The sequence below is a fragment of the Anser brachyrhynchus genome, assembly GCF_964034855.1.
Source record: "Anser brachyrhynchus genome assembly, chromosome: 22".
Taxonomy (NCBI): Eukaryota; Metazoa; Chordata; class Aves; order Anseriformes; family Anatidae; genus Anser; species Anser brachyrhynchus.
Window position 1 is genome coordinate 6858434 of NC_137715.1, and position 26092 is coordinate 6884525.

The 26092-nt window shown below is 50.6% G+C and overlaps 2 protein-coding genes and 1 long non-coding RNA gene across 4 annotated transcripts; 1 reads left to right on the forward strand and 2 right to left on the reverse strand.

The window, feature by feature from the left end:
- Nucleotides 1-965: 965 nt before the first annotated feature.
- CCDC43 (coiled-coil domain containing 43) lies at nt 966-12926 on the reverse strand (the record flags this gene model as incomplete). The annotated part of the gene is made up of 5 exons (XM_080564836.1): nt 966-2476; nt 4194-4252; nt 4942-5077; nt 7097-7184; nt 12741-12926. 5 exons carry the CDS (start codon nt 12924-12926, stop codon nt 2289-2291), a joined length of 657 nt encoding a protein of 218 aa, XP_080420962.1. The 3' UTR covers nt 966-2288.
- Nucleotides 8098-12734, reverse strand: LOC308181496. The gene is made up of 2 exons (XR_013941476.1): nt 10899-12734; nt 8098-9757 (listed from the first exon to the last, which is right to left on the reverse strand). It is a non-coding gene; the product is annotated as an uncharacterized lncRNA (long non-coding RNA).
- A 285-nt stretch (nt 12927-13211) lies between the features above and the next one.
- DBF4B (DBF4B-CDC7 kinase regulatory subunit) lies at nt 13212-25850 on the forward strand. Of its 2 annotated transcripts, none has more exons than XM_080564834.1 (11): nt 13212-13344; nt 15280-15471; nt 16614-16664; nt 17308-17377; nt 18317-18387; nt 18958-18994; nt 20971-21016; nt 21836-21952; nt 22172-22298; nt 22987-23096; nt 23675-25850. In XM_080564834.1, exons 1-11 carry the CDS (start codon nt 13234-13236, stop codon nt 25071-25073), a joined length of 2331 nt encoding a protein of 776 aa, XP_080420960.1. In that variant the 5' UTR covers nt 13212-13233; the 3' UTR covers nt 25074-25850. The 2 variants fall into 2 exon arrangements, with proteins under 2 accessions (XP_080420960.1, XP_080420961.1); XM_080564835.1 differs by having other exon boundaries at nt 20974-21016.
- The last annotated feature ends 242 nt before the right edge of the window (nt 25851-26092 follow it).

Here is a 26092-nt window from a genome sequence, read left to right on the forward strand (position 1 = left end):
CACCAATACCCTGTGGCTGCAGTGCAAATGATGCCAGCAGAGGTGAGCCACCCATCTGCGAGAGGTTGCTGCTGTGGTGTGCTTGGGAGCAGTCTCCTCCGAAAGCCATACAACCGGCTGTTTCATGCGTATGATTTCATGTGCATGTGTTTTGATGGGTGACGTGCCGCTCAGTTTTTTGTTCTTTGAAAGGCCGGACTAAGCCAGTGACAAGTAGGGTAACATGGGCTGTTTTCTCTTGACCTTTCTAAGCAAAGGTCTCCAAAAAAAAAAAAAAGACGTAGCAGGCTCTGGTGTACCAGCAGCTATACAGATGGGCAGCTCCAGGCCTCAGCTTTCTGTCCACATCTAAGTAAAGGTTCAGTAGCAAGTTGCAGAGTTTGTCTTGCCCGGTTTTGGAACATGAGAAAAGGGACTTGTACCACGTGCAGGCTGCTGCCAGACCAGCTGAGGTGCAAGTGGAAGCATTAACACACACACTGAACCGACAGCTGCCCAAAACCTTCCTGTGGGAAGAGCTCCAGGACCAAGGAAAAAGCGAGAACCAGCCAGCAATGCTGGGGTCAGAGCACCCCATTCCCCCACTAACCCCCCCCATCCCACTGCAGCGCCGCACACTGGTGGCAGCTGCAGGAAAACGATGACCCTGCAGCGGGGCTCCACTGCAGCGCTTGAGGCTGAGAGAACCCGGCCCTGAGGCAGCGCTGCTCCTGTACAACCCAGCCAGGCTGCAGGAGAGGAGAAGGGAGGCACTACAGCCGTGGGCAGAGAGCTGTGAACGAGAAGAACAGCACCGTGACAGCAACAGATCAGCCCTCTGAAACACTGCTGTTGAGCAAGAGGAAGGGAGGTTGCAGGACTTGGCATAAACCCGCCAGAGAGCAGGCCCCACGCCACTGCACCGCACCCCTGGTCGCCCCAGCCGCTGACTCCGGCGCTCACAAAGACGCAGAGACGAGCTCAGCTTCTTGGCCAGCCGGCTTTATTATTCAAGTCCAAAGATAAAGCAGTTAGATACTCACACTTGCAAAATAGTTAAATAGGATGCATTACCCTTTAATCAGACTGGTGCTGAAAGCAGGAGATAGGGACAGTTACCACCGACAGGTCAGGAGCTGCCTGTTGCCAAAAGCAAACCTTGCAAGTGAACGCAGTGGCCAGAACACGAAGCAGCACAGGGGTGAGGCACGCCGCTTCCGCGCCCCTGGAAGCACTGCAGGTCTTCCTGCACACACCAATGAGTGTACAGGAGGTGGTGTCCTCCTTACCACAGGCAGGTGACCCTGTCACGAAGGCGGCTGGAAATGGCATGTAACGAGCCCTTATGGGGCAAGAGAAGCCTTCAACCCCTACACACAGCTCCTGAGCGAAGCTGGACCCGGGGAGTGTGACCTGCTGGTAAAGCCAGCGCATCCAAATCGCTTACAGCCGCAGCTGCTCAGCGCTGAGCCTGCATTAAAGCATTTGCCCTGGCAGCTATTGTAGAAATAACAGTCGATGTTCACCCACATGAAACATCGGGGAGCACCATTTTCCAGCTACCAGCATTAAATCTCAGAACAGCACAAGGACTTGACCCATTAGCTACTGCTCTAGCTGATACTCAGATCACTGTGGCATTTCCCTTACCAAGAGCCTGTGGGTGAAGCAGTCTCATAGCTGGAACTCATATATATTTCATACGATTTCCTTTCTCTTGCTGCAGAACAGCACTTGCCCTTGCTGAGGTCAGATCCAAACCCTGCTCCCTCAGCCAGAATGAAGACATAGCATTGTTCTTGGCAGCATAAATAAACGTATTTGCAAATACATTTTTCAGGCTAGTGTAAATTCACATTCACCCTGTAGCAGCATGTCCTTAATTACATGTCAGAAAGGGGCTTTGCTCTGTTCTCAAGTCATACAATGCTGATGCTGCAAATCCTAGGCCAGCACGAGGATGCAGCCAGTTTGGAAGCCCTTTCCTACATCTCATTTTGCTTTGCTTTAAGTAGTTAGAAGTAAAATTGATCAATTTGAAACACAGACAATCACTTCACCGTTCTTTGGTACAGACATTGGCCACAATAACCGACTGGGACACTTGACACCACAAGCACATGGCACAATTTGAGTTTAAGAGGTGCTTGAAATTTCTTTTTTGCTAGGTTAAAAAAAAAAAAAAAAAAGAGGAAATGCTTCCAGAGAACCAGTCACCAGCCACGTGCCCAGAATTTCTGCAGCTTTTTAAACACACACCATATTCTTAATTGATTTTATCCCTTGAGAGTCCAACTAGAAAACCCCAGCTATCGCTTCCGCTCTCCTTTTTGTGTCCTTTTCTTCTCCTTTTCCTTCCGCTCCTGCTTGGCTAGCTTATCCTTCTCTCGCTGGAGTTTATCTTGCTCTTTTTTCTTCTGGAACTCATCTCGCAGCAGCTCCCGTTCCAGCTTGCGGGCATTCAAGACATCCTCCACGTTGGTGTTTCGGAACAGCGCTGGTAGCGAGTTAAGGGCAAACAACATGCTCTGTCTGAACATGCACAGTTCGTCTTTTCAGCGGTATTTTGGGGCTGTAAACCAGACGCCGTTTTTAGCACATGGGTTGCTTTGTTTTATCTCCCCCTTTACCTAGAGCCGCACCTCCCATCCCGAGGGACGGCGGTCAGGGCTGAGGGGTGTCTGCTGTCACAGCGCAGCCCCGCGGCACAGGAAAAGGCAGCGGCTGCATCAGCTCTGTTCTGCTTCGCCCCCAGTTCCTGTGCTCTCCTGCTTCTTGCTGATGGCTGCACCTTGCAGAATCCCTGCCTTGTTGGGAGCAGGGCAGAGTTCTGCCTTGGTAAGCTCAGCCTTGATTCACCTAAGACAGATCTCAGCTGCTCATTTCTCACCCAAGGGCTCTGCAGAGAAAAGAAACCCTGCACGCCAGCAGCCAGCAACTCTACAGAAAGTGCTGTGCAAAGAAAAGGAACATTTCTGACTCTCAGTTCTGCTTTCTCACCAAGCAGGTAAGGAATCTGGGAATACAAAGTGAGGAACGGAAAAACAAAAAGGAAACTCTGCTTGTTTTTCCAAACAGAAAAGTCACGTAGCTTAAATCTGTGCTTCCTAGAAAATGGAAAAATCAAGTTCTTTCCTAGAAAATGCAAGTTCAAAACCAAGCCTGCAGGTTCTTTAGACTGATTTGAAAAAAAAAGTGAAACCGCTACAAACCAGAAGTAGAAAAATAATGCATTTCATAAAGCTTCCTTGAGTGGCTTCGCTACAGCTGTATGTATGTGTATGTTTATACATGTATGTGTGCACATATAGCTGTGTCCACTGTGATTACAGCTGACATCCCAGGCACAGAGCTGTCAGCCAGCAGGCGCAACACATCCCGCTAGCTCTGTAACCGTCAAGCCAAAGGAAATGGCACCGCACGGACAGACCCATGCAGCGCAGCTCTACCCGTCCTGCTCGCCATGGAGGAAGGCTGCAGACACGGGCACAGATGAGACGCCGAGGACTGCCACAGCCTCGGGTCCTCTCTCCTGCAGGAACTAACGGTAAGCCCTTTGGGAAGAGCATTTGAAAGAGCAAGTGGGCGTCTCCTTTTCTGTCTCTTCCTCCTAACTATCAGCAATTTAGGGACAAGAATAATTTAAATATTTCACATTTTAATTCTGTGCTGTGATAAAACCTGCTTCCACCTTAAACTTAGCTGGTGAGTTCAAGGAATGTCCCAAATTATTGCGTTGAGAAAAATATGAGATAGTTTGGCCCTTGTTCACCAAGGAAGTTCAACTGCACCATGCCCTCAGGCATTTCTCAGTAGTCTTGTTTCTATTTCACTTTTATTAGTTCCTGATATGATCTGCCTATCTGGACACCACTTAGCATTAAACTAATGTTGGGAGAATTATCTTTATCAGTAGCACGTTCTGTGAAGCTTCAGAGAGGACAGGAGAGAAAAGGAAGGGATAAAGGAGAGAAAAGAAAATGACAGGATCAGTCTTAGCTGTGCACACAAGGCAGTGGGGGGAGAGCAGAAAAGCAGATAACCTTTAACTTCATTACGAGCGAGGTGAGGTCACATGAAAAAAAATAATCACCAGCTTAAATGGTGGCCCTAAAGAAACAGTGAGCATCAACACTGATTAAAAAAGGACAAGAAACTCACACAGATGCTGCCTTCCTTCCAAAAAGCCCAAGTCATTGAGAATCAAAGGATACATTTCTCTGATCCAATATTTACTGCTGTCCCAACAGATCCATCCTGTTCATCGTCGCCAGTGAGAGAGTTAAGGAAATACGGACATCAGTAACAAACTTGTGCCTCTATACAGTCACACTGAGGTCAAAATACATCAAATAGCAATTTTACCAAGCCAGGAGGAAGAAGCTAAAAACTAATGTTGATGATCAAGGACAAGACAAGCATAAAGCCCGACGTTTAACTCCCCTCCACTGCTCAAATGCCAGGTAAGATCCGCTCTTATTCAACTTCCTCTTCAAGGAAGAACTTGTTCTTCAGCACTACAAAGAGCTAACTTGAAGCTCTCCCACTCTACCTATACTCTCTCTGAAGAGGATCTTTTCAGCAGATTTCTTGCCAGAAAGCCAGAGAGAAATTCAATACATTACCTACCATGCACATGCTGGGAGCAGCTTCACCCATCTTCTGCAACGCACCTAGAGTGGACAAACCTTACCCAGCCAAGCCGTGTTGGTGGGAGTGTGAAAATGGTGGAGAACCACACTCAAAGAAGTGTCTGTACACATGGCACTCCACAAACTAAGAGATTCCATGCTTTTCCCCTTGGAAGCTACTTCACTAGGAAAAAAGAAGACTGACAAGTTCCTCCAATTCTTCCACTAGACATTGCAAAGCTAGAAAGGCATTTCAGGAGATTTTTTTTTTTTTTTAAATAAGCATCGTCCTTCCAGGCACTTCATCTTGACTGGGTCAGGAAAAGGATATTCCTCCTCATCCGTCACGTTGGCATACTGGGCCAGGAGGGCAGCTTTCCTTTGCTTCTCTTCCTGGGAGATCTCCTTTGGCTTCACGACAATCTTGGCCTGCTTCTCCATCATGCTGGCAATGGCTTGGATCTCATCTGGCAAGAAGAGTCAGAGCATCAGTCAGTCCCTGCAGATGCAGGCCACCAAGACCCAGCTGCTCCCTCCTGCTCCTCCCGCCTGTGCCTCCGCAGGCCCCCAAGGGCCTCGTCCTGCCACCGGGGCCAAGCACGCCGCCCTCCTGCTGCTGACCTAAAGGCAAAGCCACCTGGCCCAGGCGATGGGAGCAGCGGCTCCTCGTGGCAAGGAGGAGCTCACCTGAGCACGCAGCACTGCCCAGGCGCTGTTCTCCCCGGAGTAAGGGAAGCTTCACGATTCAACTCTTAAATCAATAAAACCATTAGCTGGTGAAAATCCATTTCACCCCAAACTGCACTCTCTTCTGGTGAAAAGAGGCTAAGTATGTTTATTTAGCTATGTAGTTAAAATCATGTTATATAGAAATTCTGAAAAAAAAAGTTACTAATCAGTTCAATACTCTTTTTTCACCTAGGAAAATGAACAGTTGATTAACTTTTTAATATCACGGTGTCCATTATTTAAAATGGTATTTATTTTTGACATTTGTTTGTTTGTTAATAACTTACAATTTTATTTCTGATGTAGAAAGGCTGCTACACACTGCCAGCTTCACAAGGCCAAGCTTCCATATGGGTTAGCTTTTGTGCTCAATTTAAAAGCTGGAAGATACACTCCAGGTTTTTAATTTCACACACTTCATTCTTCCACAAGAGCTAACACCTCATATGTATTTTGCTACCTTCTTTTTGTGACAGGTAAGAAAATCCCTGGTTTACTGTGAGAAACCAATGGTATGAGCTGCAGGAGTCCAGCAGTAACTTCAGTAATTCCACTCACTTGTCCACAAAAGAGGGATTTGTTTTTCTAATACAAAGAATAACAGAACATTTTCCTGTCCTCTGCAAAGGATAGACCAAGGACAGAGTACTTCCATGAATTTTCAGGGAAAGACACTTGACTGCGGTGTGCTTCAGCAGTTAAGTGAAACCCCAAGATTTAGACGACAGAAGCGCTGCTTAAACGCAGCCCTCAAGACAAGGGCTCACTGGGGAGAGCTATTTCTAGAACAACATCAGAGATAATGTTCCGTCTGCACCAGAACTGACAAAAAAAATGCAAAGCAACCAAAAAAACAGATTTAGCCCAAAGGGATGTTACACTGTCACCTACGCAGGCCGGCAGTTAGGTCCGTGCAGTTGGAAGACCCCTAACTGAACCATGCAGTGTGCTTAAACCTGCAAAACCTTTCAGTGTGACTTCCTTGTGCTCCAGAGCTCTGCTCAGTGACCAGAATATGCCTCCCCCAGCCGACAAGAACAAGAGGTCTTCACTCCAGAGCCAGCAGCTGAAGACAAGGGATGGATTCAGAGAGGGCAGAAAGGAGCAGCGGGACTATACGCATTATTGGGAAAGTAGCAGCATTAGTACAGCAGCAGCCCGACAGAGCTTCCCCCCTGCAAGCGTTCAGGGAAAAAAAAAAGGACAGTTTTAAGAGAAGATTTTGAAAGAGGAAAATAAGGATGCTTTCCTGATGCCTGCTGGGGTGAGCAGCAGCACAAGGGGCTGCACAGCTCTCCACAGGTGCAGCTGTAGTAGTGTAAAACTACTCACTTCCCAAATGAGCACAAACTGAAGCAGCATATGCATTTTATACCATAACTGCACCTACCGTCAGAGCCCTAGCTGCCATCACTACATCATTCGCATTTAACGGAGATTAAGCCCTTGTTTTTTTTGCAAAAGGAAATTTAAAAAATCCTGCAGAAAAACAAACAACTTTTTCCTCTGCAGGATTCTGAGCCCAAAGAGCAGCAGAATGCTAGTGACAGCCAGAAGTGAAACTGCTCAACCTCATTTCGTGTTTCAAGACAAAACAGTAAATAAGCAGCCATGGCAATGAGAAGTGAGCCAGATCTGCACACATATTAGCAGCACTGGTTTTAGCTCCTAACAGAACAGACACACAGTTCTCATCTTAGTAAAGCCCTGCAAAGTACTCATACCACGTGGAAAGACACACGGAGCAGCGACACTACCTTCTTTTTTCTCTTTGGCGTCAACAATCTGAGATTCAGACCACTTCTCGACTACTTCCCTGCATACATCGTTTAAGAGATCTTCTTCCTAGTGAGGGGAAAAGAGACTCAGTCTTGGAGCAAAGTTGGTCTGCTTTAAACAAGCACGAATCAGATATAAGTAGTACCAGCTGCAAAGAACCTGAACACCCGGCAATAAGCTCAAGTGATACAGCTTTTCACATGGACCCTACTCAATAAACGCACGCGTAGGACTTCTGTTAACCCAGGGCAGCAGGACAAGGCAAGTCACGAGATGCACTCACTTGTTGACACAGCTCAGGGCGAGAGCTACGCACGGCTACCCAAGCACAAGCACCACGCCGGGAGATGCCGCACCATCACCACGCGTTGCTTTTCTACCAGGTACAGCCCTCACAAACGCTGGTCTCACAGCTGCAGGCTCACTAGGCACAACAGCCCTACCATCACCGAAGAAAGGTGAGCAGGCTGCCGTAACTCTAGCCAGCTACTGAGCAGCATCGTATCTCCTCCTGAGCCAGGCTGCAGAGAAGCTAGTCAAAGACCACCTCCTCACCGACCCTAATGAACGAGACTGGAGACAAGATGGGTCGGAACAGAACCCACTCTGGTGGTATTGATAGACAATATCCTCCCACCAGCAACTAAAGGACTGATATTGGCAGCCCCTTGACCTGCCTGGAGCATTAAACATGACAGAGAGGCGGCAGTGGAATGCACTTGGTCATTGCAAAGGAAAACCTGAAGCCGTGGGGAGAAAGGAAGCACGCCCGAGCAGCAGCAGGGAGCTATTCCCACCACCAGGTCCTTCACACGCTGCTCCGCCACCACTGACGCTCTCCCCACTGCCCACCTGTGGCTTCTCAGGGGTCTCGCCAGCAGCGTAACACAAGCACCAGCAGCAGACACACCGCTCCAGCTACAGCCAGGAGGGCTTGACTGGGAATACGTACCTGTATAGCATGCGGAAGGTTTCAAGGTTTTGGGTTTTTTTTTTTTTTTTTTTTTTTGCTTTTGCTAATTAACACTAAATCACCCAACAGCAAATCTGCCCACAGCTTAGGAAAAAACAGCTGCTGAGGGTTTGAGGGGCTTGAGAAGGGTTAATACCAAACGGAAACTAGCTGGCCAGGACACAGGCAGCTGGGACTGAGCCATTCCCTCCCTGGTACCTTGGCAGGGCTGCTGAGCACATCACAGGTGTTAACGTCCAGCTAAGTCCAGGCCTGCAGCTTCTTGCAGTCTTCCTACCCTCCTTCGGAAGCAGTGCTACATTTAGACAGGGTCAAATTAGGCACCAAAGCAGTGGTGGCCTCTTCCTAGACTACTTCTACCACCCATGACCACTGCTTACCCTGCCTATGCCAAAAGCTAGCTCTAAATACTTGCAGAAAGCTTGATAACCTCTGCCTAGAAACGAATATCTTATAAAGGTGCATAATAACCTGGCCTCAGCTGTCCCTTTCCCCATCTTCCCCAGCTTGGCATGCAGTAACTGGCATTTGAAAGCCAACACACGAAACCCCTGCGCACAGGCTTCCCGCCAAACAGGTAACAAGTTCACAGTTCTCATCTCGAAAACTTGGGCAACAGGTACCTAAAAAACACCTCCAAGTTCCAGGACAGTCGCTGAAAACATCACTCATCCAGCAGAGCAAAGCTCACCTGCGTGGGGGACAGCAAAGAAGCTGAGTTTTCCACAGCCATGGGACAGACAATCTACAGAAACACACAAATCTCTTCACCTTTTGCTGCAATACTAATACAGAGTAACTCAGAGTGAAGTCCTCCCTCCCTTAGTCTACAACAGCTAAGCAAAAAATTCTGCACGTAACAGAGATGGCAGGAGAGCACCACGCAGTAATACCGTTACACAAATCTGCTGAGCACCGAGATCACGAGCACAGCACATGAACAAGGAACAAAGACCCTGGCTTAGGGAGGAGATGCTACAAGAAGTATGCAGGATACTTGGGGCTGTGAGGCTGAGGTGATGTGCAAACACAGAAATAGCAGAAGGATGAAGGGTTTGTGATTCACACCAACATTTTAAGTAGACAACTTGCCTTGAGTAAATCCAGAGGATGGGATGATGCCCAATCTGCTAAGATCAAGCGTAAGAACCTACAGACCCCATTCACATTGGGAGATTCTGCTTTGAGATCCTCACAGGCACACATGCCGGATGAGCAGACCGCACCAAGGATGATGTGCATAGAAACACAATGTGACAGTCTCCAGTCCTCAGAGAAAAAAACAGAGTCGTGAAAAGATAACAAGCATCAACAAGGTTCAAAGACATGAAGGATCTGAAGCGCTAGAAACATTCACAGTAAGAGGATCCTCCGTGATGGATGGGCTACCCCAAGCACTGGGAATATGAGTCCGCTGAAATCAAGGCTGGCAAAATGGACAGCAACTTTATATTAAACCAGGAAAGAAGGATGGGAAAGATATATTCCCCATCTGCCTGCTTTCAGTGTGCAGGAAGATGAAAATCAGGTAAGTGATGACAAAGGAATAGCAGTAAGTAGGAAGGAAAACGAAGTGCAGAAGACTAATAATGATGGCAGATACCTGTGCCTTCTTATGAGGATTTGAGCAATAAGAGCAAACCAAGTATTTGTATACCAGCGTAGCCTACATGGGGAGAAGAACACAAAGATGAGCCATTTCAGATATCCCTGAAACATGATGAAGAAATAACTCAGCCTCAGAGCTGGAGCGTCTTCATATTCCAAAAGGAAGAAATGAAAGACCAAGATGACAGCGTGCAAATGGACATGAATGGAGCAACAGAAAAGAAACATGATGGGACAGCCCAGCTGAAACCTTTACAGAAGGAAGCAGAGAGAAGTTCTGCCACATAGTGCAGGGCGTTTGCTATTATAACCCTTCTGTCTTACCGCAGTCTGGATAAAGACCTCTACCAGCACCGATTTCTGGGTCTGTGGGAGACTCACCTCCCATGTATACAGCTGAAGAACAAATGCTACTGGTACTGGTGGAGCTCAGATAGCTGTGGACATAACATATTTCATCTAATATTCTCTAAACAAGAAATTATGTTATCTTAGAGGTCAGTAAATACAGAGGAAAAAATAACTATGGAAGATATACATGGACTGAGTGATCCAGAGTCTGTTTGGCATAAGGAGGAGAACAGAACAGAAACAGAAATTGATCTGAAACGAGCAAGTTTGAATAAACTCAGAGAACTAATGTATGAGAGACCGAGGAACCCGAACATGAGGTGCAGAGGCTGCTCGAGATGTATTTTAGTGATGACTGTCAAAAACAAATGAAGAGACAACCTGGAATTTGTACACAGAACAGAGAGAAAACAATTGTAAAGAAAGGCCCCAAATTAACCAAATGAAAGAGTGTCTCAAAAATCAATAAAGAAATAATCATGGATTCTAACAAATAAAGAAAAGACGCACTGACTAGAAGAAATAAAAAGAATGTCACAGGGTTCAAGAGGCAAAAATACATTTTACAAGAGAAGTAGATAATCAAACTGACCTGGAACTTGCACATGAAGCATAAGTCAATTGCAAGAGAGTCAACCCTGACTCAACAGAGAAAACAGAAGAAATGGGATTGTCATGAATGAAAGGCAGCCTAGAACTAGATGCACATGAAAACCGCACACTAGTCTTCAAAAACCGCACTGGTGACGGTGCAAGAGAAGGGTACCTCAGCAATAAAGAGAAAACAGGAAATATCAGAGCATACTGCAGCCAGCTGCAGGGCAAAGGAAGGGCAACGAACTACGTACCTCCGAGGTTCAGAAAGAGCACGCAGACCGAAACACAAGGCCCACCCCAGCTGCAAGTCTGCAACCAGCACGGTCAGGCTTCAGACACAGGCTCTGCCTTTAGCGATGAGAAGAAGCAGTCTGGTGATTACAGGCAAGGCAATTAACCTCAGCTACAGACAAGGCTTTAGAACAGCATTTCCAAAGACATTTCACTCTGCCCCTAGCTCCAGAGGAGTTAGTGTTTGCTCCTCCTATTAGTCTAGGCACATGGCTACGCTGACATTGTTAAACTTCTTTTAGAAACTCATGGCTGGTGCCCCACCAGGGTGGGGAAGTGATAACAGAACACAGTAAAGAGCCACACTGGATTTTAGGAAAACTGATTTAAAATAGCATGCAGCCAGCTAACAGCGGGAATTAAAGTTACCCATGTTAACAAGAAGTGCTAACCCCTTTGGGTTTTATGCTCTTACACAGACAGTCTGGGAGGAAACCAGTGACAGCACCTGAGCAGACCGGTACTTAATATAAGCATGCACTTACTACTGAACACTTTATACTACTGAATATCCATTTATGCAAAGTCCTGAAACACAGCTGATATAAAAGTCTTACAGCCCCCAAAAGAGCTGACCATTGGGAAGAAACTCTTGTGAACTCTCCTAACGCTTTCCTGGCAGAGCAGGCAGGCACTGCCCATCACTGGAGGCTCCAGGCTCCGGCCAGGCGAGGCTGGCAGCACCTTCAGTCTCTCCCAGTCACTAACTCCAGCTCCAGTTGGATCCCAGGGACTGATTCCTGTACGACCGTGCTGTACTGGGAGAAATGAGACCTGTTTAAGGAACGATAACCGCTTAGCACAGCTATTGCATAGCTGCCAAGAGGGTCTGCTGTTGAACACCACCTCCAAAGCCATGCCCTGCGCCCCTGGGAGCCGCCAGCTCGCAGCCCGAGCCTCGCACCCTCTGCTCCCCGGCAAGCTGCCGGGCCCCCCAGGAGCTGCAGCTCTTGGCCAGCCTTGGAGCTGGCACCACGGTGTGAAGGAGGTACGGAATATCTGAGTTGGAAGGGCCATAGAATCACAGAAACATTAAGGTTGGAAAATGCCTCCAAGACCATCTGGTCCAACCATCCCCCTACCACCCATGTCACCCACTAACCCATGTCCCCAAGCACCACGTCCAACATTTCCTTGAACACCCCCAGGGATGGTGACTCCACCACCTCCATGGGCAACCCGTCCCAATGCCTGATCGCTCTGAGAAGAAATGTCTTCTCATTTCCAACCTAAACCTCCCCTGGTGCAACTTGAGGCTGCTCCCTCTAGTCCCATCGCTAGCTACCTGCCAGGTGCCACCAGGATCATGAAGCCCAACTCCTGGCTCCGCACAGCGCTACCTAAAAATCAGACTGCACATCTGAGACCCTTGTCCAAACACCTGACCTCCGGCAGGCTCGGTGCCGTGACCACGTCCCATGGGAGCCTGTCCCAGCGCCCGACCACCCCTGGGTGCAGAACCTTTCCCTAGCACCGCCCCGACCTTCCCCTGGCCCAGCTCCGTGCCGTCCCCTCGGGTCCCGTGGCTGTCCCCCGGCAGAGCTCAGCGCCTGCCCCTCCGCTCCCCGCGTGAGGAGGCTGAAAGCCGCCACGAGGCCTCCCCAAGCCCGGAACCCCCCCAACCGTCCCCTCACGTTTCGCCCTCGGGACCCTTCCCCGCGCCGCAGACCGCCGGCCTCCCGCTGCGGCACCGGAGCCGCGCTCGGCCCGCCCCGGCCGCCCGCCACCCGCGGAGCCCGGCCCGGGCTCCCCAACCTGGTGGGGGGGTGCCCCGGGCCCTCCCCTCGGTCCCCGGCCCTCACCAGGCAGGCGGCCAGCACCCCGCGCAGCGCCTCCAGCCGCTCCTCGTCGCCCTCCTCCTCGCGGAGCAGCCCCGCGATGTAGGCGCCGTACACGGCGCGGTCGAGCCCCAGCGCCTCCAGCCGCGCCGCCAGCCACGGCTCGAAGCCGCCGCCGCCCCCCGCCGCCGCCGCGCTGGGCGCCGCCATTTCGCAGCGCCGCCGCTACCGGCTGCGCGTGCGCGAGGGGCCACGCGGGGCTGCACCGGGACCGGCACCGGGACCGCACCGGGACCGGCACCGGGCTGGGCTGAGCCTTGCAGCACGGGATCCCGGCCCGCGCCCCCTTTCCCAGCACCGAGCCCCGCCGCCGCTGCCGCCGCCGCTCCCGGCTCGCCGGGCAGCCCGCGGCCCTCCGCGGCGCCGTTAGGGGCGGGGCGGGCGGAAATTTAAACGGCGGCGGCGGGGGAAGCGGGGCCGTGCCGGGGCCTCGGGACCGAGCGGAGCCTCCCCCGCCATGGCGGGCCCCGCCGCCGGCCGGCCGCTCCGCGGGAAGTCCTTCTACCTGGACGTGCCGAGCGGGCGGGCGGCGCGGGACCTGGCGGCGGCCATCCGGCACCTGGGCGGGGTGAGCGGCACCGGGACCTGCCCCGGCGCACCCCCTCTTGCTGCCGGTGCTCGCTGGGATCCCCCCCCCCCCCCCCCGGGGGCTGCCGGTGCCTCCGTGCGGGGTCCTCCTCGGTAGGAGGGGGGTTGGGGGGGGCCCGGCGGGGGCACCGAGGCGGTGGCGGGCCCGGAGCCCCCTGGTGAGGGGGGAGCTGGGGGGGCCCGGCCGTGCCCGTAAATCCCCGCGGGGAGGACGGAGCCGGGCCCAGGGGCACCGGGCACGAAGCGGGGCCCGGGAGGTGCCCTCTGACCGCCGGGAAGCGCTTCTGTGCCCTGGCGGTGGCGGAGCTGGCACAGGAGAGGCTGTGGGGGCTCCTCCTGGGAGGCCTCCAGAAGCTGCCGGGACCTGGCCCTGGGCACCCTGCTCTGGGCTGGAGCAGGGGGCCCCGGTGCTGCCTTCCCCTCCCGACCATTCAGCGGTCCTGAGGTGTTGCTGCTTGCGTTCAGGCTGTCTCCTCTCTCTGCTTGAGGCAGATCTTCTCACGCGCGCCCCAAAGCTTCCTAAGTCCCTCAGTGCTACACGCGGGTGTAAAATCCCTGCTTAGTGCTTGCCTCAGGATCAGGTCCTGGGGAGGCTGATGTGTGATTTTTTTCCCCTCATTTTTTTTTAATCATCTGTTCATGCTTAACTTGCTGGTTTCTTTCTGCCATCAACTTCCAAGGGCTCTCCTCAAAGCCTCCCCCTTACTTAGCTGCGTGTTTTCAAGCCTGAGAAATGCTTGCTCCCAGTGGTTAGTGCTCTACGTAGCTGCCACAGTAGCTGGATCTAATTTTAGCCTTTTGGCTGTCCCTCTGGCTTCTTATCAGGCATTGTCTCATGTCACTTCTCTCTCTGGAGGGCAGCCCACCCATGGTGGAGTTCTCATTCCTCTGCTGCTGTGGAGATGCTGAATTCAAGTACGTGGTGAATTCAAGTACGTGGTGTCCCTTCAGTGGTAACATCTGAAACCTGTGTGTCCTTCGAGGACCAGGTTAAGAGCAATTAACTCTGACTTGAATGTGGGGCCTTAAATTTCACCTCGATATAGGGGTGATAACACATTGAAGCGTTATTTGGACTGGGATATTTTGAGTTTGTCTTTAATACCTTCAGCTTTCTCGATGTCCTGCAGTGTAGGTCGCTGCCGTAGGGCAGCCTGTAATGTCATTTGTGGCACTTCACGTGTGTGAGTCTGGGATCCTGGTCCACAGGGATTCTGTAGGGCAGCAGGCCTGGCTTGTTCAGCAGCCGTGACTTCACCTTGTTCGGTTGTGTGTCTTCCTGTGTGCCCCATACCTGTGTGCTAGTGCCCCGTGACTCTGCCTTCTGCTGAGTTTCTGATAAGCCTACAGTTAGTACCCCAAATGAAGCATGTTGTTTTCCACCTCTTAGTCTTCTACCTTCTGCGCAAAGGTGTTTGTGTTTCAGCTTTCTGGTTCCCTGGCATTCTGTTCTGCACTAAGCTACTTGTCCCAGCTGTTTACTTTCTGCTTTCTGTTGCCAAAATGTGCTCTATTCTCCTCAGAACTGAGGTCTTCCAGTGTTGCATGATGTCCAGGTCTGGTTTTTTCACCTGTTGGCTTTCGCTGCCTTGAAAACTTGCCATTGCTTTCTTCTGAAACCACTGCTAGAGGAGTAGATGATAGCATTGTGCCAGATAAATCTCAGTTTGAAAATTCTGGTGGCTATTTGCAGTTTATCTCTAGGACACACACTGTCCCCATATCATGGGTTTTCCTCCCTCTGAGAGACCGCAGCAAGCAATAGAAGGAAGATGTACTTGGGAAGATGAGTATGTTCAGTAGCCCCTTAGCTGCAGAGAGGTTAAGCTAAAGGCAATAGTTCTTGCTTAGCAGGATTCTTCTGACTCAGATGCTGGACAATTTTAGAGCTGCTCTGTTCTCTCTTTTGCTGCAGGTCACTGAAAGCTTCCTAAGCAAAGAAGTCAACTACGTGGTGTCCAGTAACAAAGAGGCCAAACGAGACAAAGCCAAGACTCGGACTGAAAAGAGGAGCAACACAACGTCAGAGGATGCAAAAGCCAAGAGCCCAATGCCTTCTACCTCCAAGGGGAATCATACCAAACTTCAGCAGAAGCCACCAGACACGGTAAGAGCTACCAAGGTTTAGGCCACCCGAAGATAGTCCCAAGGGATCTATAGAGTAGAACCTGAGACCAGTGTTCAAGGTAGTTGTTTCTGCTCCGAGCAACCGTGTTGTTTTTTCCCAGCAGTCTAATCATTCATATTTATACCAATGTTCTTTGTGCTTTTGCATCATTGTCCCCTCTAATGTGCATGTCACAGCTTCGACTGAGCTAGTAAGCAAAGGATACCTACTCAAATGGCAGAGGAAATAGAGGGCTTGGTTGGCTTCCCAACAGAGCAGGTAGTCCATCTGGACACAGAGGTGTATTTAGAAAGTGCAGAAACGTAGGCGAGATAAATCTGCATCAGAAGTATGGCAGGCTGTGGTTGCATGTGGACAGACACGGGTAGGGCACAGCAGTTGCCGTGTGGGAGGAGATCTGCAAGGGCAGCTTGCAAAAAGGGTTTTCTCTAGGTCCTATTCACTCTGCTGGAGCTGGGCTTTCTGATCAGCAGTGCTTGTGGCCAAAGCTCCAGTGTCCTTGAGTGCTGGGGCCTGCTGGAAGCTGTGGCCGTGGGCAGCAGCAATGCTGGCAGAGCCTGCTACCCGAGTCCAGGCCATAGGCATCTCTGCCAGCTGGATCTGGACCACTTGCAGCATAGCATCTCTTGGAGAAGCCTGGGCTGGTGTCAGGAGGTTCACTCATGGTGTGTTTGTTCCCCACCCTTGCTTGCAGCCCTATCCATTTGTCTTACAATAAGCTTAACCTGTTTGCCGAAATCATAGGCTATCAAATGAGACTTGCTTCCCAGGAAGGGCTAGCAAGGACAGTTCTAACCCCTGCCAGCCTGTTGGCACGTGGAGTTTCAGAACTAAGTCTCTGCTTCCTCTTGGCTCCCTCTGGAGCATTCTCTGCTGTTCAATAAAAGCCAAGCCTTGGCTGAATTGCTGCTTACTGTGGATATAAAGGGTGTCTGCGGTTTGTATTCCCTGGAAAAGCTAAGTCCTGCTGTCTTTGAGATGAAGTCTTGGCCAGATTCCTCTCCCCAGCAGAGAGCAGGTATCACTAGAAATCGTTGTTACTGGGTAGCCGCGTTGTTCTCAGCTTGGTGCTGCCTGGCAGCTCTCTGCTTTAGCACAGTACTTGGCTTCTTTCTCTGCAGGCCCTGATCAGCAGGGGAAAGGAGCTGCTGCAGAAGGCCATGAAGAATCAGGTGAGCAGCATGTGGATGGGCTTTCCTGTAGCTGGGTATGTTCACAGTACTGCTGAGCCGTGCAGAACCAGTGCCAGCCACTTCTCCAGAGCCCCTCCCTGCTGACGGGAGCAGACTCTGGGGCTAATAAAGGTATGAAGCTATTGCTTGTGGCTCTGCGGAAAGCTATGCAGTGCTCCTGGACACTGTCCTTCAAGGAGCTACGTCATCCTTCCATGTTAGCTGCTTCGAAGGCCTGTCCTAGTGATTTGGTTGCTCCGCATAAGAGAATTATTAACGTAAAACCAACAGATGAATTCTTAACAGATGAATTCTTAGCCTAGAAAGAACTAAAGCCATATGGCTGGGGCAAAGGGCTCCTCTGGAGTCTGTTCACTATCACAGTGGCCAAAAGAATCTCAGTGCCCACTTAAGAAGCTCAAACTATAGCAGGGATAAAAATCTGAACTAGATGCTAGTGTTGATTTGGGGTAGGTAAAGCCATGAGTATGAGCCTTTTCTTCTGTGCCCCGAAGCTCATGTTTTAATAATACCTATGTATTGGTCTGTTAATCAGACAGCAGGGTTAACAATAAACTAGATCTATTGCTGCATGTGCTGTCTGCTTTGAGCTGTACCTTGCCAAACCTCTCTGTTTGAACAGGACACCTGCAGTGGCAGCAGTATCCTCGCCAATGCTCGATTGTGGGGAGTCCAGATCTTGCACGTGGATGGTATCCTTCTCTGTATGCTGGAATTTAGCTTCTGGTAATCAGTGGTTTTGAAGGAGGATGGGCAGAAGCGATACAGTGAGTGTGGTATGGGAGAAGGAAGAAATTGTGAGGAATACCTGGTTCTTGAGCTATGCTGCACTGGTTAGGTTTGCACTTCAAAAATGAGATTAACTTTGTATGCACAGAACATGCTAGCGTCACATTTATGATAGCAAACACAGAGTATGTTGTAAAATACTGAGACTGTGACATTAGGAAATGTTAATAGCTCAGTTGGTGCCTGAATTTCTTCCAAGGAGACCATTTTTACTAATTGACCTGGAAGTACAGATCACAATAATGGCAGGACTTGGTTGTTTTTAATTAGCAAGTGCTGCTGTTTGAGGACCTGTGCTGGAAGGCGCTTCCTGCCTTGGTGATGAATGGGGAGGGGGTGATAGGAAAGACAGATGGTGAAACTGATTCTAATAATACGTCTGGAGTAAAAGGTTCCTGAGTGCCCAATGACAGTGACATACAGCCTTGGCTGCACTTGTCTGGATGCGTGATGGAGGCTGCTACTGCTAGTACCCCTTCCCGAGCAGCCAACGCTGCTGAACTGCAGCAGAGTTACAAGTCTGTCAAGGCTTTCAAATTCCAGGGTCTGGTCTGTGTGCTGAACAATCCCTGACAGTGTCTCATTTCTGCAGAGACTCAAAGCCAGCCTCCAGCTCTGCCAAAGAGCAACATTGGGTGCCTTCCCTCAAAATACTCTTTCTTGTCTTGCTCTTGGGTGAATTACCTGTGTAGTAGTGATACTGTGCCAGGTGATGGCAGGCTCAGGCACTGCGTGCTCTCCTCAGTGCATGCAGGCAGTTGTACTTGCCCTGCACTCGGTGCAGGGGGAACAGCTCACCTTCTCTTGCTGAGCTATGGCTCTTTGACAGCCCTCCTCTACAGAAATGTTGTTGTATGCTCAACAGCTGCTGCGTGCCATCTCAGGATCGAGGAAGCAGAGCCAGAAGACAGAGGTAACTGACCTAACTCCAGCCCAGTTGGAAGTGCTTGGGATCCCTTGGTAGCTCTTGAGCATTCCTCCTAGCTCATCTAATGCCAGTGGGTTAGTAAGCAGGGTGACCTGGGTTTTCATTCAGCATTGGTGCTTCTGTTCATTGATGGGGATCGCAACAGTCAAAGAATTTTTAAAGTGGGGATAAAAGCAGATGAGAACAAGACAGCTGGTAGTTATCAACCTCATCTGTAGCACAGCTAGTGCTGATTTTGATTTGTAGGAGACTAAGGGTTAAAAAAATAAAATTGTATGTGGCTAGTGTACTGGCTTTCTGAACTATCCTTTAATGTATTGGAGAGGTCAGTGAGAAGGTAAGGCAGAGGATTAGAGAGTGGCAGCCTGCATATCATATTTAAAGTACCTTTAGGTAACTTGGGAGACAAAATAATCAGGGGGAGGTGATATAGTCTGCAATGCAAGAGCCCTGAAGTGGTGGGTGAGACTGCTGTAATCTCAGTTTGTTGAGGATCAGTAATTACGGTTCTGCTTGCACTGGCTCCCATATTAAATATGTCACTTTTTCCTTTAGGCAAAATGCCTTGCGTCTGGATCAAAAATTCGCAAAGGTAGGCCTGGAAGTTGTATTCCCCTTCACATTCAAATGTGGAGCTGCTTGAAGAAGCCTCATTTAGAAATCGAACATCTATCTGAAACTTCAGCAAAGCAAGATACCGCAACTGTTTAAGGCAGTTTCTCTTGAACAGTTTTTGTAACTCCTTGTCTGAGTCTAGCTGCAGCCTCCTAATGCAGATGAGAATGTTATGCCTTTGATTTCAGGCAGCGTTTTTAAAATCCCATGAACAGTTTGCAGCTCAACTCCCAGAATCCCAAGGCACTTAAGAACTGTGCTGCTGGCACTGTGTTGAATCCGCTGGCTCAAACTAAGTTTTGAAGAATAATGCATCCTACGGAGGAGAGCGTGTTCCTCACAACCCACTCACTGCTGTTAGGCTGAAATGCGCTGCTGAGACACAATCTAGGGCTAACGCTTCCAAAGGAGGGGGGGAAGCCCAGGTTCTCATCTGCAATTAGACAAGAGCCACTTATGCCACTGGGATTGGCACCAGTGATAAAAGTCTATTTGTGACTTTTAGATTTTGCTCGTTGGAGAACATCTTAAAGCAGACTCCAACCTGGATTCTTCGTGTGCTGCTTAGACTATTTTCCAGTTTTGGGGGAAAGGTTGTGGAAAAACAGCATGAAAAGCTGTTGAGTAAGCCAGATTGTCTGCTGCAAGCTCAGAGCTCATAGTTGTGGCACACTTCGAACTCTGCCTGGGGACTTGTGGTGACAGCTGAACGGTTTGTCACCATTCAGCACTCTGCCGCAAGAGCTTAGGGTCTGCCCACCAGCCTTGGTTTTATCTAGGCCCCTAAATGTGGCCTTGCTCTCAGAAGTGCTAAGCATTTGGCAGCATTTATGTGGAAACATTGATCCTGTACTTAAATAGCTACTTTAGCGACATAACGGCACATTTGGTACAAGCTCCGGATGAGACTTGAGAAACTAACAGGTGGACTCTGCCTTTCTGGAGAATGAGGTTAAAATTTTTTCAGAGAAAATAGCACTGAGCTCCAGGATCACAAGGCAACAAAACACCTCGCCCTTCAGAGGCAAGGAGAGAGAGGAGAGGGTTGGTTTCAGGTTCAGGCAGATGCTCAGCGGGAATACCCTGGTGTCCTTCTGTTTCTTAACCAGGTCTGTACTCAGATATGTGTGCTAAGCATAGTGTTATCACTCGTGAGTTGAACAGACCTGCAAGGCAGGAGGGACCAAGTAGTTTTTCCTATCTTGGTCATTTGCCTGCCTCTGAAAACCTTTTCTCTGAATGCACTGGTGAGGCTTTTTTCTGCTTCCTTAATATATGCCTCTGTACAAAACATAGCTGCTGTTTGACCTCCTAAGGGACCAAGCTAAGGCCAGGCACTGCTCTCTAGCAGAGTTCTCGTGGCAGGCTTGGCTCTGCATCGCGTTGGTGTGTCTCCAGCAGCTCTTAGCTATTAGACTCAACTCTCCTGGCCTGAGCCATTCTGAACTCTGGGCTGTTGTATAAAAGTCAGGGGAGAAACCAGCACTGGAAAGGCTGAGGCAGAGCACTGTGTTTATGTGACTGTAGCTGCGCTTTGTTTCTTCCAGACTTGTTTCTCACGCTTGGTGGCATGTTGCACTGAGGATGTGTGACAGTTCTTAAGATTCAAGTCCAAACTGGAGGCTTGGAGTTAGGCCACTGACTGCTAAGGCTGAGGAGATGTTTGAGATGCAAACCTCTGGGGCTGGATGTTCTTTCAAAGGAGGAAAGAGTCCACTAGTGGACTGCCTGTAGGGTTTGTTCACCCTAGTGAATGCTCTGGAGGTGGGGGCTGTTGCAGATTTCCCAAAGAGCTGTTTGCTGGATCCTGTCTTAGCTGCACTTAGCCAGCACTTGGCACACATGGGTGTCAGAAGTACTGATGAGCTTGGCTCTGTAGCCCATTTCTGTTGAGGAATGAATGAATAAGTAGGGAATTTGGCCAGGGTAACTTCTAACCAGCTGTCTTTCTAGCAGGAAAACTGAAGCCCCCTTTTCTGAAGGTTGAAGACCAGAGCAGGTAAATCAGGCCTTTCCAAATATCACAGCCAAACTATATTAAAACTTCAGGGCTCCCAGGGAGGGAATCCTTTTCTGCTTTTCCTTACTTGTGTGGCAATGAATATCCTGTTCCCAAGGCTTCTTTGAAGACCCTGTTACGCACCAGAAAGGTGACACTCTCCTAGAGGAGGCAAATGGAGTTTAGAGAAATAATCTAGGCGGCTTGTGTGTCGGGGTGAAAAAAAGGTGCTAAATGAGACTTGACAACAGAGTTTACTTCCTTGCTCAGATTCTATATGTGATCCTTGCAGGTCACTTAATATGTCTGAGCCCTCTGAAATGGGGAAAGAGATTGAAGCACATAAGGTCAAGGCCTGTAATTTGATTACAGCATCCAGCACAAGGGGATCTGATCTCTATGGTGTTTCTAACAACTCTGTAACTCTAACAGTATCCACAGCACCAACTAATTATTCTGAAGACAACATTTAAGGCAGCTACAGGGTCAAATATTAGGTTTTACATGCTGCCTGCAATAAAGTGTGAAGAAGAGAAATGTGGTCTGGGAATTGAAACCTTCCTACGCTGCAGCGTAGCTGAAAGTACTACGCTAGCTGCTGCTGTCTAAAACATCCCCCCTCAGTGCTGCTTACTGGGGATCCAGTTTAGTACTTCTCCCACTTCTCATTGGAGCAGGGGTCTCTGGAACAGCCAAACATAAGGACAAACAATGGCCAGTATCCCGTCATAAGCGAGACAGTGCCTTGAGCCCCTCTGAGGGAAGGACAGCTCTCTAACCTTGCTATCACTGCCAGATGTCCTGATGTGCTTCTTTCAGGCAATTCCGGCCCTTCCACCACCAGTTTAAAAGCTTTCCTGACCTGAACTTCCTGGCACCCAAAAGTTCCAGCCCGTTCGAGCCTCTGAAAAGCCTCTCGAATTCTTGCAGAGCCAGGTAGGTTGTAGGTACTTCTGTGCAAGTTTTTAATCCTGCTGACCTGCTGGCTACCAGGGCTTGGAGAAGCACTTGTGAGCGTGGGCGAAAGGAGCACTGCTCTGGGTTAAACAGCTGTAGCTCAAAGGCAGCACCATGTCCCTGGCCTTGTGCAGGCAGCTGGGTGCCTGCTGCTGCTGTGATGTGAGGGCAGGGAAGATGTTTGCTGTTACCTTGCAGGGGTGCGGAGGGCTGTCTGATGCACAGCAACGGGGAGAAGAGCCCCCGGTCCACGCCTGTCACTGTGCCAAAGAAGAAGAGGGGATTTTGTGAGTGCTGCCGAGAGACATTTGAAGAGCTGCAAAAGGTAAAGGCTCCCCTGGGACCTGGGTCCTTGCAGAAGTTATGGAGACCACTCAGTGGCTTAGCTGATCACGATGTGCCTGTTATCAATACAAACCCCTTCTGGAAGGAAGGCAGGTTTGTACAGCCTTCGTGGTACATAGTAGGATCTGCCTTGTAGGCGAAAGCCATGGAATGTCTACCCAGACTTCTTGGTCTGCGTAAACTGGTTATGAAGATCAGAGCATGGCATGCTCATTTCTGGGGCTAGGAGGGCCTCAGGGATCGTCCTGTTACCTGAAGTGTAAGATGAGAACGCGATTCCCTGGCAGCTGGGAGGGATAGGCTGATGGAAAAAGGTGAGAAGAGGTTTTTATCTCCTGCAAGATGCTGAACAATGTGGCTTTTAGAGCCCAGCCTCTAGTGATAGACAGTACATACTTGGAATCTGCCTTTTTAGTAGCTGCTGGGGAAAGCTGTAGGCTGCTGTTAGATATAGACACAGCCTCCTCATCATCAGGTGTCTATGGGAACAGCATACTCACTGTAAGCAACTGGGGGTAACAGCATCGCCTACGTTTCCCAAATCTGCTTCCGAACAATGGCTCTATCTGGTGAAAAGACTGTGTGCCCTCTAGGCTCTGGGAAGCGGCTGTTACTACAAATTCTGTGAAAGGATGAGTGTTGCTAAAAGGGCTTTTGCCACCTTCCAGCATCTCCAGAGCCCCCAGCACAAGCGGTTCGCGCTGGACGACTCGCGGTACGCCCCTGTGGATCATGTCATTTCGCAGCTCACCAATGACTTTGTGGAGCAGCCAGCCAAGTAAGTCTCTGTGTGTGTGGTAACTCCTGGAGCAGAACAGCAGCACCATGCTGTGTGGTGTGCTCACGGGAACAGGCCTGAATCACCGTGCCACTGTGGTACTAGATCCTAGTTCATGCCCTGTGCCAGAGAATCTGCCAGCACGGAGCTGAGGGCTGGGATTGACTGCACAACCAACCCGGTGTTGCTGGCCTGGCCAACAAGGCTTAGGCAAGCTGTGGGAAACGATCTTTTTTCAGTTTCTGTGGGTTCTTTGCTTCAAGGAAATCCCTGTGGGCTTATAGTGCCTCTTAAATTGGAAAGAACAGCTTAAACTCGAAAGAACAGACCTGTCTCCTCTGTTCCACATCTGGCACAACCCTGCTGCTCTGTTACACTCCTGTGCCCAGACTGTGGGCTGTTGAGCAGGCTGAGATCCTTCGTGCTGCCCGTCTCCTCTGCCAGCAGCAGTATCGCTGTTTGCTGAGCCTTACCTGTCTAAAATTTCTTACTGCCTCTGCAGAAAATGCTTCATCTTGCTGAGGGGAGGGTGTCGCCAGGCCTAGGGAGAACGAGCATTAACGGATGGTTCTTTTCAGGGTGCCGCCGTCCTGCCTGACAGATGAACACTTAATGCCTCGAGCACAGGTTACTGGAGGAATTGAGAAGCTGACAGCAGAGCTGGGAAAGGAAAGCCAGCAGCCTGAGCAGGGTGCTGTGGATCTGTTTGTTGATGCAGAGCCTGATCCTGGCCTGAAGACCAAGGAATGCTCCTCTGGCCTGCCCAGGGACGACAGGGTCAGTAACCCCGGAGAAGCAGGGGGATTGTCTGAGAACTGCTCCTTGGGGCTGTCTGTCGGAGCAGGACTCACCGCAGGGGTCTGCGCTGCACGTGGCACAGCCGAGGACTTTGCTGTGGTGGAGGATACGGATTCAGACTCGGCTCCTGAGCTGGGCTGGGGCTCTTGTGTAGCAGCCAGTCATGTCGGAGGGGCAATCGCTTCTTCCTCTGAACCTCATAAACAGCAGGTGCTCGGGTCTGTCAGCCATCCACAGGCGCTGCCTGTCTCCAGGAAACGCCAGCTCTCCTCCAGTCAGAGCACCCAGGTGGGAAAGAAGCCCAGGCTGGAGCTGGGTGGTGGCCGCTCCCTGTGTAAGCAGGCAAGCCCAGTGGGTGGCAGGATGGGTGTGCAGGGTGCAGGACGGACGCCTGAGCCAGGCTTGCCTGGTGTGGAGGCTGGCAGCTGGCCCCTAAGCACAAAGCTCTCCACCAGGCCTCATCGCCCTCCTGTGTTGGACCTGTGCCTTCGTGGGAACCCTGGGGGGGACCCTGCGTCACAGCCGGGTTCCCTGGAAGCTCTGTCTGTGGGGTTTGATCCCGCAGAGACTGCTGCAGCGAGCACTGTCAGCAAGCATGGCTGGAGCAGAGGGAACACGAGTTCCCATGGGAAGCTTGGAGGGGAGAATGGAAATACACCCAGGAATGTGCACAGTCCTGCTCTGGAGTCCACAATGAGCAAGAGCAGCTGTCCTGCTGGCCAGTTGCCCTCTCCAAAACTGCCTGTGGCTGAAGCCAGATGTTGCTGCTCCCTCTGTGTCAAAACAGGAGAAAAAATAGCCCCTGAACTACCCAGCCTCCCCAGCCACAGCAAGGAGCAGACTCCGTGCCCTGGGCTCCTTCAGCGTCTTCCGTGTAACACACAGGCCGATGATGACTTCAGGAAGAGTTCTGAGTCAGACTGGGATGTCCAGCTGCTCTCCACACTAACGGGTGTCCAAGACAGCAGGATTCGGGCTGTGGACAGGGACTTGCTCCAAAGGACGCACGTCAATGTGAGGGACAGTGGGTACGAGTCTCAGCTCTGCTCAGTCCTGAAGCAGAACTCGGAGTTTGAGTGGGCAGCCAAAGGTGACAAGAGCTGCCGGAACTGCTGCACGGAGACCAAAGAAGCCTCCCTCCCTATATTTGAGACCTTTTTTGGCAGCTGGACAAGTTAAAACCACCTCCTGGCAGTTCTCTGATCCCTTAATGGGAGCTGCAGAGTGGCTGGAGAGGGATTTAACAAGGCACCCTCGCTGTTAGGGCCAGCTGGGAGCTGGAGTGAGGACGGTGCCTGCACAGCCTCTTCCAGACAGCCTGGGCTGAGCCTGAGGGATTGAGATGTGCCGACACCTCTCTGGTGCGATGCATCTCTGTCCAGCACTGCCTTCCCTAGGCTCTGACATCTTGCCTGATTCCCTGGAGGAAAGACGCCAGCGGCTGCGAGTCACAGCCCAGCTCCTCATGGCTGCGTTTCACTGGATGTGTGAGGAAGCACCACAGGCAGCTCCTCATCCCGGCCTGGGTAGGGTATGGTGACACGTGCGTCCTCCTTGTGCAGGCATTCGGGATCTGAAACTGTTGGGATCTGCTGGGTGCTGCAGTGATTTCACTGTCCTCAGGGGCTGGGATCTTCCCTCCTCTTACTTGTAGCTGGTAGCTTCCTTCTTTAACTCCTCACCAGGCTGCTGACAAGGTGGCCTGTCTCTGGGGGTAAATATTCAGTGGGAATAGGCTCGTTGCCCAGCAAGATTCAGGGCATGGCCTGTTCCCCCTTCCACCCTGTCTTTGGGGTTGCAGTGATGGGGAGGAGGAGGGCTGTGGCGGTGAGATCTGTGTTCTTGTGGTTTGGGGCTGCGTCGGATGTCTCGAGTGTTTACGGATGTTTATAGCTGGTAATAAGTTGATTTTTTTTTAAGCGAATTTTTAAACTTTGAAATAAAGTGGAAGAGATACTATTCTGCTGTATGCTGGGTAAAATTTGTCTGCCTTGTTTCTCACAGCTGCTTCCAGGGAGTGTGAATCTTCCCTGGCTTTGGGCTGGGCGGTGACTGAGCTGAGAAGGAGCTGCAGGGGGGCACCAGGTTGAGTAGGAGCCAGCAGTCCCAGAACGACCCCCGGGACGGGGCTTGCCTTAGGAACGTTGTGGCCAGCAGGTTGGGGGAAGGCGTTGTGCCTCTGCTTAGCACAGGGACAG